This window comes from Halichoerus grypus, chromosome 7 (genome assembly GCF_964656455.1).
Source record: "Halichoerus grypus chromosome 7, mHalGry1.hap1.1, whole genome shotgun sequence".
NCBI lineage: Eukaryota > Metazoa > Chordata > Mammalia > Carnivora > Phocidae > Halichoerus > Halichoerus grypus.
The window spans coordinates 97,683,433-97,695,690 of record NC_135718.1 but is presented as its reverse complement, the minus strand read 5'-3'; the positions used below and the strand labels follow the sequence as shown (position 1 = coordinate 97,695,690).

The following is a 12,258-nucleotide window of genomic DNA, read 5'->3' as shown; positions in this document are numbered from 1 at the left end:
GCTCCTGAAGGAATGCAAGCCTTACAACACCCTAATTTTAGAACTTCTAACCTCCAGAACTGTAAAGATAATAAATTCTTGTTGATTTACCCAGCAATTTCACTACTAGTTATTTTCATAGCCCAAAGAACTGAAAACAGCAACTCTAAGATACCTGTGCACCAGTGCTCACTGTAGTTGTAGCTAAAAGGTGAAAACAACCCAGCTGTCCATCAACAGATGAATGGATAAATAAAATGTGGTATATACATACATTGGAATATGATTCAGTTATACATGCTATAACGTAGATGAACCTTGAAAATATGCTAAATGATATAAGTCAGACACAAAAGAAAAAATTTTGTATGATTCTGCTTACATAAAGTATCTAGAATAGGCAAATTCATAGAGACAGAACATAGATCAGAGGTTACCAAGGGCTGGGAGGAGGAGGAAATGGAGTTACTGCTACCCCTAGGGGCAATATCCTTGGCAGCATCCTTGTCCAAAAAACTGTAAGAAATATCATTACTATTCTCTTATCCAGATGGATAATTTTGTTGAAAGTAAATTATTTTGGAAAAATAATCCAATCTTCCATTTCTTCACTTGTGATCTTGGACTTTTCAAGCTAGGCTATGAAAAGATCACATAACCTACTGGCTAGATGAGCTACATATTTGTTTTCTCTTTTTTTTTTTTTTTTTTTTTTTTTTAAGATTTTATTTATTTATTTGAGAGAGAGAGAATGAGAGAGAGAGCACATGAGAGGGGGGAGGGTCAGAGGGAGGAGCAGACTCCCCGCAGAGCAGGGAGCCCGATGCGGGACTCGATCCCGGGACTCCAGGATCACGACCTGAGCCGAAGGCAGTCGCTTAACCAACTGAGCCACCCAGGCGCCCTACATATTTGTTTTCTTTAAACTGAGCCTGAACCTCAAAAAGCTTATTAATCTTATTTATGTATTTATTTATATCAGTTCCTTAAAGGTAGCTAAGTCAAAACTCATTCACTCGACTCAAACTCTCAAATCCATTTCATTCAATCTTTGAGGCAGTGTAAGATAATGAAAAGTAATGAAAAGACTCATGGTCTTTACAATCACAAATTACTAACCAGTTCTGAATAATTAGTTCCCTTATCTGTAAAACAGGTATAACACTACTCACCTTATGGGAGTATTTTAACAATTATGATATAAAGCATACCTAATAAAGCTACTAGACATGCATACCTAGTAATATTTCAACACATTTTAACTGCTGCTATTATTATTACTATTATATTTGTTTCCCTCTTAAATGACCACCTCAACTACTTTAATGATAAATGAAAAAAATGCAATCTAATATGAATTATTCATTTTCCTTTCTATTTCCACCTCAATTTTGTCATTCTTCAACCCTATCTTCTCCCTAGTTGTAGAAAAAGGGGTACATCTTCTTCCTTTTTTTTAAAGATTTTATTTATTTGAGAGAGAGTGCATGCCTGTGCATGAGTGGGGGAGGGCGGAGGAGGAGAGAGAGGGAGACAAGCAGGACTCCCCCCCACTAAACGCAGAGCCCATCGCAGGGCTCCATCCCAGAACCCAGAGATCATGACCTGAGCCAAAGTCAGACGCTTAACTGACTAAGCCACCCAGGCTGACTCTTGGTTTCGGCTCTGGTTGTGATCTCAGGTCCTGGGATCGAGCCCTGCATCAGGCTCTGTGCTCAGTGGGAAGTCGGCTTTGGGTTTCTCTATCTCCTGCTCCCCCCGACCCCCCACTTGCTCGCTCTCTTCCTCTAAAATAAACCAATCAATCTTTTTTTTTTTTTAAAGAAGGATATAGCTAGAGTCATCATAATGCCTGACTTCAAACTATATTACAAAGCTATAATAATCTAAACAGTATGGTATTGGTATAAAACAGACACACAGATCAATGGAACAGCACAGAGTCCAGAAATAAACCCATGCACATATGGTCAATTTATGACAAAATATATAAAGAACTCACACAACTCAATAACGAAAAAAACCAATCTGATAAAAAATGGGCAATTTTCCCAAAGAAGACACACAGATGGCTAACAGGCACATGAAAAGATACTCAACATCATTAACCATCAGGGAAATGCAAATGAAAACCACAATGAGTTATCACCTCACATCGGTCAGAATGGCTATTATCAAAAAGACAATAAGTAACAAGTATCGGTGAGGATGTACAGAAAAGGGAACCTTAGTACACTGTTGGTGGGAATGTAAATTGGTACAGCCACAATGGAAAACAGTATGGAGGATCCTCAAAAAACTAAAAACTGAACTACCAGCAATTCCCCGTCTGGGTATTTATCCAAAAAACAAAACAAAACAAAAACACTAATTAGAAAAGATATATGCATGTCCAGGTTCACTGCAGCATTATTCACAATGGCTAAGATACGGAAACAACCAGTGTCCATCCATGGATGAATGGATGAAGAAGATGTTGTATATGTACACAATGGAATACTACTCGGCCATAACAAAGAATGAAGTTTTGCCATTTATGATAACATGGATGGATCTTGAAGGTATGCTGAGTAAAATAAGTCAGAGAATGACAAATACCATATGATCTCACTATATGTGGAATTTAAAAAGCAAAACAAACAAAACAAAACTCATAAATGCAGAGAACAGACTGGTGGTTGCCAGAAGGGAAGGGTGACTGGGGGTGGTGGGCAAAAAGGGAAAAGGGGGTCAAGAAGTACAAACTTCCGGTCATAAAATAGTAAGTCATGGGGATGTAATTAAAGCATGATGACTATATTCAAAAATACTGTATTGCCTATTACGTAACTTTATATGGCGACAGGGGAAACTAGACTTAGTGGTCATCATTTTATAGTGTATACAAATATTCAATCATCATGTTGTCTACCTGAAACTAATATAATGTTATATATCAATTATATCTCAAGAAAAAAATACTCAAACATCCTCAAAGAAACATCACTATGATATTTTTCTATACCTCCTCTTGAATTACAATAATCTACCCTGAATCTCTTATCTGTATATCTGTTTTCTCAATGGACTGCTAACTCTTCAAAGACTGAGGGAATCTCATCTATTTGAACTAGCATCTTGTAATAACACCACATACAATATTTTACATATGACAGGAACTTAAGGAATAAATAAATTGACAAACCTAAACTACTGATTTTTCTGTGAACACATAAGGGCTATCTGACAAAAGTGCATCATCAGATTTATCTGCTCAACTTAAATAGATCGCTCTCGCAGGAGAAAGACAAGAAGCATATCAAACATAATCTTAAATAATTTTACAGTATTACTCCCCATAAAATGTCATGAATCAAAGTTATTTTTTCCAGAAATATTTAAAATTTTAGTAATCTACACAAAAGTATTCCAAATCCAAGAAAAGGTGAGATTTTAGTTTTATAACAACGCTAAGGGTTCTTTCTACTGAAAACTTTTACTTGTTATTCAACTAGCAGAAACTAAGAATCTGTACGATTAAACAATCTGCAGGTCTGTTTTATTTTTAAATAAAAATCAATTTGTAAGCATGTAATTGTCTGAACAAACTGTAATTCTGTATCTGACATACTGAGCATTGTAATTTAATAGGCAAACTGGAACTCAAAGTTATTTTTATATTCCTAAACTAACAAACTGACATCATTGGGAGATGCTAAGAACATAGTGATAGCCCCTTAACATTTCAGAAACTGACATTCAAGGTTTTAGTTATCTTCAAGTGCATTGTAAAGGTCTGTAACATGGAAGCAATTTGTAATTTTACAAAGGCAACAAATGCTGAGTTTTAGAGACATTAAAAAGTAAAAATCTACATTGATACTGCTTAGTGCTATGAGTCCACCATGCACTGCATATTAAAACAAGTCAAGAAATTCACAAGACTGTTTTAGCAAGTGCTCCAGCTAGAATTTCTCTTATATATAGCTCTGAAAATAGTTTTAGACCTGAAATTAAGTATTGCTTAAATTTTCTGTTTTATTTTATTGCAATTCATGGGAGAAACCATATGCAGGGTGTAAATCCTCATTCCACCTTTATTTCCTGGCTGGTTTTGTGCCTTGATTTCCTATTCCCTGAAATAATAACACCTAACTTACAGGGCTGTCATTAAGAACACAAATCAGGTAATGGGTACAGTGCTTAAGATTTTTTAAAAACATGTCATTGGGGGATTATTAAATGTAGGTGCTCAATAAATGGTAGCTACTGAAACGTCTGTTATTAGGGGTTTCTCAAGGAGTCTGGTGTAGAGACACTTTCAGTGTTCGCTCAATCATCTGTTTCTCTTCCCTGAGAAATACATGCCTCTCCTCTGAAGTGGTTCCTAAGGCACAAGGGCCTGCACGCTCTCCCCGAACGTCTGACGGGACTGACTGCCCTGTTTCTCTTTGCAAACAAGTCCCACACCTAAGCTAGATGACCAAAGCACTGGCAGATGGACCAGTGCTACAAAATAATGCGAGACAGGGCCCAAACAGAGGACAGAGAAACAACAAAAATGAGACTGCAGCTGACAATCCAGACAGAAGAGAGTGCTGCCTTTCTCCTCCCCAGGAGGTTCTAGAGCAGTCTACCTGGCTAGCCTCAGAGTGTTCTGAGTGACCTGTTCAGTACAACAGGATGCCCCACAGCTCAGTTTCACATAAAGAGACAGGCACACTTTAGAGATTAAAAGATTAACAAGTATCTCCAGGTAGAGAACAATTTTGAATGGAAAGATAGGTAGGCAGGAACTGCTACATTGGTTCAACTCATCTACTTTAAATTAAAACATGTTGTGGCCAGCAGAGGTGAAAAACAAAGACTGTTTCCAGGAGTGACTCTCATTCTTACCATCTCCCATTTTTAGGCAATTTTAAAATGATGGGTCACAGAGGCAACCCTCTCTGCAAGTGAAAGACCTAGTTTACTTTAGAAACTATTACTTTCTGGGTATCCCTGCCCATAATTCCCTTCTTACACAGCTGAATATTTTAATTTATGCCTCTTCCTCAGAAACTGGGGAAGTCCCTGCACCATCTCTGGCAGATGATAAAGACACATGGTTAAATGTCCTCTGAGCAATGTAATGAATTAAGAGTATGGGTTGTAGAGACATTCTATCCTTTACGGATTTACCTTTCTCTCATGGGGCCTCAGTTTTCTCATTTATGATATTAATTTTCTCCTGATAAATAGTTAAATCAAGTATAAGTTTTTAAACATTACCAAATAAAAGAACATATTAGAAATAGGTGTGTGTTTTTAACTATCTACTGACACCATCATAACTTCAATACAACTTAAATTGAAGGGGGGCGGGGGGTGGATAACATTTACTATTTCGGTTAACACCTATAACAAGGGCAACGTTTTACTGAATGGTTAACTGTGTAGCTGGTACTGTGCTTAATCCACTTCCTTTAATACTCACAATGACCTATGAAATATATTATCCCCATTTTATAGGTGAATAAAGTCTCAAAAGATTGGGGAAACTGCCTAAAGTCCAAAGCTAGTAACAAATCCCTAATTCATACCCAGATCTACCTGACCCTAAAGGACTATTCTCTCAACTACTTTAGAGTTTCTCTGATAAACAGCAACAAAAAGATGAAGCAATCTGCAGAAGAAACTAAATAATCTTAAACAAATAATACCAGTTCCTGCAAGCACTAAGTTATATTTGACAACTCAACACTCCAATTGGTCTTTATTTGCCAAACAGAAGTCACAGTTAAATGGAAAGTTTCTTCTGTTAGCCCGATTAGAGCTAGTTAAAAAGCTGGACCTGGGAATCATCTCTTACCTGTGTTGCCATCTGCACTCTCCATAGATGGTTTACTGGTTTCTGACGGATTGTTCATTCTTGAGTCTGCAATGAATGAGAGGTGAATGAGGTTTTTTAAAAACTGGGGATGTGGTTAGGGAGGCAAAATTGTGGAAAAGGAAAGGCTTAAGAATATTGACTAATGTTACAGTTCTACAGTTCAAAGACAGATAGTGTCAACACTAAAACATTGGAAACTGTAATAAAAGTTTTTCTGAAAGAAATTCGGGATTCCCTTAACCCTGAAGTGATCCACAAATAAACTGTCTTTCCAAAGAATTTTAACATTCTTCTCACAAAGATAACTGAACTCTAACCTGAAAAAAATTACAATAGAGTCTAACATGTAAATGGAGTAAATATAATATGAAGCATAAAATACTTTAAAGAAACAAAGCTGGGGCCAAGCTCCTTACAAAGTAAAACATGTTACTCTCAAAGTTTCTTTTTTTCATAAGCAAAGGTATTGGTTAGTTATAACAAAAACAATTCACTGGTAATCTTCCTAAAAGAGGGGACAGTAACTCAACCTTAAAGAATAAAAAGAAAGCATGTCTAAGAAAAAATCTCCTATTTACTGCCTGCCCAAACTATGTGTCAAAGTGAGAATATGTCAAATTCATACCTCAATCATAAACCAGTACAAGAAGTTGCACCACAAGGCATAACGGATATATCTAATCATTTCCAAATTGAACCACAACCACACCACCTAAAATACTACCTATCTGATACCCTATGAGAACCTCCTGACGTGGGTTTATCTCCTTAAGGGTTATCTCTTTAATGAAAGTTTTCATAGTAAAAAGTTTTCATCAAGCAATATCAGGTATCCCAGAAGATATACAAGAGACAAGAACAAGTCTGTTTTTCTTCCACCTTTGTAATAGGGTAAAACCTAAATTTACATTTAATACATACTTCATTCTACTTCCACTCTAAACCCAAACTTAGCATATTTGTAATCAAGTTTACTATCAAGCAAGTTTCCCCTTTTCCCCCACTGGATTAAGAACCATTTAACTATAATTATTAGTTGAGAATAAGTAAACTATATTATATTTGATTTTTCACTGAAGAGTACATTTTGTCATCTGCTTCAGTGTTTAACTAGGAAGCCAAAACAATCATCAGTCCCAACCGTGCTGTCCATAGTTGCTTTATCTAAATGCACAAGTGATGAGAGAGAATCAAGAGTCCTCCTCCCATAAATTTCATTTCCAACCTGGAAGCTGTGTAATAGCTTTTTTAACACAGGTTTTGAAACAGATGCTTGTCTTATGGTCTTAAGCAGTTTTATCATATCTTTGGTTTGTTCTTCAGATGTTCGAAGGATTCAAATTCGTTCTTCTGTGGTCATAAATGAGAGTAGTTCTACAACTTCCTTGCCTCTACTGTACAGAAAAATTTAAATGTCACTGAAAGCACACTAAGGTTTGAAAGGAACAGGTGTACAACTTAGTGAAAATCAGCTTTCTGAATGACTTAACCAAAATCTTATGAAAGTCCACAAAGATCACAACAAATGTTAATATACCAGTAAACATACATTCTGCTCAATGCTTCCTTTAGAATGTTAAAAGAAAGTGGGAAAAATATGAATCACTTAATATTCATAAAAAGGGTAACATATCTTTTATACAAAGAATTCTTAACAAGTCATGAGCCTGTGCTTGTGCAACTCATATCCTAATTTCCACACATCTAAATTAAAAATTATGTCACAGGTATTGTGTGAATCTTCTAAGCATTTTCTATTAAATTGTCGAGCTTTAGAGACATTTAACAAAATTACTTCACACATACATACACATGTAAATAAAACAAAATTCTGACTAACTGTACAACAATGTGAAGACTGTTCAAATGACAGTTACTGTTAATTACAAATAACAGAGATCAATTTCTAATTCTAAAATATAATGCTAAAAATATTTCAAAAAGGTATTTTTCTTTCCTTTCTTGAGTTCCCAACATAGTAGATGTAAAAGAGTAAATGCAAGTAAGTTCTCTTTTGATATTTGAAGTTTTTCTTCTCTCTGGGCACACTGAACTGACTGTATGTGAGTCTAATACACAGTCTACAAACTGTTCTTGGATTGAATTCTTGACAACAGTTTGTTGTTTTAATTGTGGTTTTTATTGTGCCATACAAATATTACTACCGCCTTGAGTTTAGGCCATTCCCTCTAACAATGTGAACATTTTCAGAACTATCATTTAATTTTACCCTTAGCAATTGTGAAGGAGATGGGGGTGGGGGCAAGCCTCAAGTTTTCAAGCAAAAAAAATGACATATAGGAAAAAAAAATCACTTGCAAAGGTTTTCAACCTAAAGTATCAAAGTCCTGGAGTTTATATCATCTGACTCTCCAGGTGACCAGAGTAACCTAAAGAGGTTTCAAGAATTTTGCATACAAACAGACAAATCTCAACACAAAATAGAGCCACCATGAGTCACAGTGTGTCTCAATCTATTTTAAATCTCAGTTACCAAAGACAGTTTATATAATCAAGCCTCACACCCCTCTCTCCTAAAAGGTTTGTTGTTCTATAGAGAGAACTCTAAAAATAGGCTTTCCAGAACTTAAAATTGTTTTCTGAAGAAGCTGATGTTTTTTTTAAATAAAAAAGGCTAATATCGGCCAAAATTTGAAAAGTTGATAGTTTCTCAAATCTGGAAACTGATCAGTAACCACTGCAATTACCCTAGGCATTAGTATTTATGGGAGCCATTCTGCATTATGGCTCCACCTTATTTTTCACTATGCACTTTTGGTTTTTATATAAGACATTCACATTAGGTATGCAAAACATTTTGATTAATATGTACACATTATTTAGGTACACTTTATACCTTGTTTCAGATTTAGAGTGTTTTTAGAACTACATGAAATGCGCCCAATAGGTATTTCCAAAAAGCAAAAATGTACTGTTTAAGTTGAATTCCAAATGCACACTATTTACTGAAAATGTCCTCGGAACCAGAAGAGCTAGTGGTAGGGAGGGACCTACTGCAAATTCAAGTATGCTCTTGCCTTGCAAATGCTTTCCTCCTTCTCTGCTCAATCCACCTCTCCCCCGCCTTCCTCCCCGAGTTGGTTGCATATGCGATTAAGCATTTATGCATAGTCAACCCCACACACGCCATTTCCATATTAAAGCTTCTAAGAAAGAACTGTGCTGGTACCCACCTAGAACATAGTCACTGCAGTCCAGCATTGCTGTGAAATCTTCTAGAGGTTCAGACAATCCAGAGCAAGGAAGAGACAGGTAGCAGTTTGGGGTGGGGGAAAGAAGGTACTACTAGTTCTAACAAATCTACGCTATGTTCTTAAGAGAACAAGGTGGGAGGTGGAAAGTGGATTAGGGGGAGAAGCAAAATACAACTTCAGTTACACCATAGCAATCTTCAACGGAATAAGGAAACTTCAGTTGCTCAGAGGAGTTTTAGTCTCTCTACCAGCTAGGACTGACATTGTCAAGGCAACTGAAGCATGAAAAGTTCCCCTTTTTGTAATAAAATAGAAACAAAGATTGCAGCTGGCAGTTTCCATAATGAAGCTTAATCAGTATGCGTGTGATTAGGGCCTTATGCAAATCTCTCCTCGTTAGCACAGCAGCCAGCACTTTGAAGTCCACGAACAATTCATTTACAGAACACACTGAAAGCACGCCCTGCATAATTTAAATCATTGCATAAATATTTATCAGCCCATTTGCATATTAATTGGCAGTGCATGAAGGGAAAAATTATCTCCTGAGTGCCAGCATAATAATTAGGAGGATAAAATGAGATTTCTTCCAATGGCCTGGCTTCTCGGACCTAACTTGAGATAGTACCGGGGGAGAAGGGAGAGACAGGAGACAGAGTTCTGTTAAAATGGCACTGAAATGACACGTACAAATTAGAAACAACTCTACAGACTTAAGCACCTTTAATCTTATTCCTGCTGGCAACAATGACTTCAGTAATAAGAGGATTTGCAAAAAGCTTTCTACACAATCCAAATAATCCCAAGGAAACAATTAGCAAGGTAGAAGCAGAACATAGGGCTGTCAAGATGGTGCTAGCCTACTGATAGGGAATTTTCCAAATATTAACATACACTGTCTGGGGAAAGTCCTACTTTAAAACAAGGCAACAATATAAACCCAGAAGCAGTGCAAGAGCTATAAAATTACTTTCAGGAGTATGGAAATTCATCATTATAAATCTTTTCATACTATTAAATTAACAGAACAGATTAGTTGAATGCCATATATCATGCAGTATCCTTCCCCCATCAAAATCAATCTAAAGTAGAAGACAGTTTGTTATTTACAATATCAATCATCAGGGGCGCCTGGGTGGCTCCGTCATTAAGCGTCTGCCTTCGGCTCAGGTCATGATCCCGGGGTCCTGGGATCGAGCCCCACATGGGGCTCCCTGCTCCATGGGAAGCCTGCTTCTCCCTCTCCCACTCCCCCTGCTTGTGCTCCCTCTCTCGCTGTCTCTCTGTCAAATAAAATCTTAAAAAAAAAATCAATCATCAAAAAAATGGGTCATATAAATTATGGACTTAGTATTTTCAAGTAAATTTCAGCTAATGTATATGAAAAAATACATACACTCTTTACTAAAGAATATATTCAATTTAAAGTAAATTTACAAGGTAAAACATCAGTCCAAAACTTTTTAGGCATTATGATAGGACATTCCACTGTAATCACCATAGACAATTCAGGAGAAGACTTATAAAAATCCCACGAAGTGGGTTTTACTACCTTCTTTGTAAAAAAAAAGGAAAAAAGGAAACTGAGGCACAGTGAGCTAAAGCATTTACTCAATGTGACACTAATAATTTGGAGTCAGGATTTAAAATCAAATTTTGCTGATATCAAAATTTGAGCTCTTACCTATTATTACACATTGTGGCCCAGTTGTACACTTATGGAAGTAGTAGGCATGGGGGGCTTAAATAAGGCAGCAGATTAAAACAGCTTGTTTTCAGTGTAGTGAGAACGCTAATAATTGGTGACAAAGATTCTGTGTTTAAAAGTCAAGTATGTACAGATACACAGAAGAGTGCACTAGAATTGAGGGGAGTTCTCCAGGTTATTACCCCATTAATAACTTTTTATTTAGAACTAGTCTTCAAGCACGCCGAGTGTCTGATTATTAAAAGAGTATGTATTTTTTTAAAGATTTTTATTCATTTATTTGTCAGAGGGACAGAGAGCAAGTGAGCACAAGCAGGGGAAGCAGCAGGCAGAGGGAGAAGCAGGCTCCCTGCTGAGCAAGGAGCCCAACGTGGGACTGGATCCCAGGACCCCGGGATCATGACTTGAGCCGGCGGCAGGTGCTCAACTGACTGAGCCACCCAGGTGTCCCCAAAATATGTATGTACTTTTTTCCAACATTAAGGTTGAAATTAAACTCAACATGCATATGTGGAAATAGAAGACAAAACTTCTATAATGGACCTTTAAAAAGATTTCTTTGCAAGTCAATAAATTAGGAACAGAACCAATTCTTAAGTTTTACATAAGCTCTCTATTTATATTGCTAGTTTTTCCGCTGTACAGAATCACAAAATCCCTATGAGGAGAGAGTTTAGGGGAGAAATTTTACGCTGCCACTCTGTACCGGTGAGACTAAGTTCCTTCCCTTTTTGAACCCTAATTTTCTCACCTGTAAAATGATAGTATCTTTCTCTCGAGGCTGCTGGGAGGATAAATGTGCCCGTGCCTCTCAGACTCGATCGTAGAGTGCGGCCTGAGGCAGCTATGCCAGGGGAGATGCCACGACAGGGGATAAACAAGCTACCTCTTTCAAGAGCACCAATTTTATTCACAACACTTGTAGTAAAACAATCAAGACTATATTATACGACAAAATATACAATTCAAATGAGTTCTGAATGCCTTGGACTATACAAGTTGTACTTGGTGAGAAAATATTAGAAGCAATGATGACTGTGACTGGTATATAGTGGATATCAATGTATGTTTCTTTCCCTCCTCTTCTGCCTTCATAAAATTTTACATTTACTGCCTGTACTTATTATAGACGATCTCTGCAACTCACCATCTACTTCTTATGCTGTATGCAGTGGACACCTCTAAACTACCTTTCTTAGACCAATTTGGTCTTTCACAAATCAGCTAAGTATGACTTGAAGGGGCAGCCAGGCAATCACAGCCAACTAAGAAGTGTTTGCTGGAAGGTACCCTTTCAGGGGCAGGACCTTGGTAGTGTAATAACCACCCCCCTCAAGCCAAGAGAGTCCCAAGGGGCCTCTGCATAGCAGGGGGCCTATAGCTCACCAACTCACATAGGCTGCTATCCAGAGACGGACCCCTGTCCTCTCTACTGCAAAAGTCATTCATTATCTTCCCTCCAGGAACAGGAAGAGGGGCAAAAGAAGGCAGTGCTGAGATGCAGC

General features: G+C 37.2%; 1 protein-coding gene across 5 annotated transcripts in view; it reads right to left on the bottom strand.

The window, feature by feature from the left end:
• POU2F1 (POU class 2 homeobox 1) overlaps positions 1 to 12,258 on the bottom strand; it is a 178,913-nt gene that overhangs the window by 77,413 nt on the left and 89,242 nt on the right. For 4 of the 5 annotated variants that reach the window (XM_036076745.2, XM_078077920.1, XM_036076748.2 and 1 more), the window contains one exon: positions 5,810 to 5,875. In XM_036076745.2, the coding sequence (XP_035932638.1) occupies positions 5,810 to 5,875 (66 nt within the window). Of the gene's footprint in view, positions 1 to 5,809; positions 5,876 to 9,024; positions 9,923 to 12,258 lie in introns of those variants that run through there. The other variant, XM_078077919.1, reaches the window with a different exon arrangement.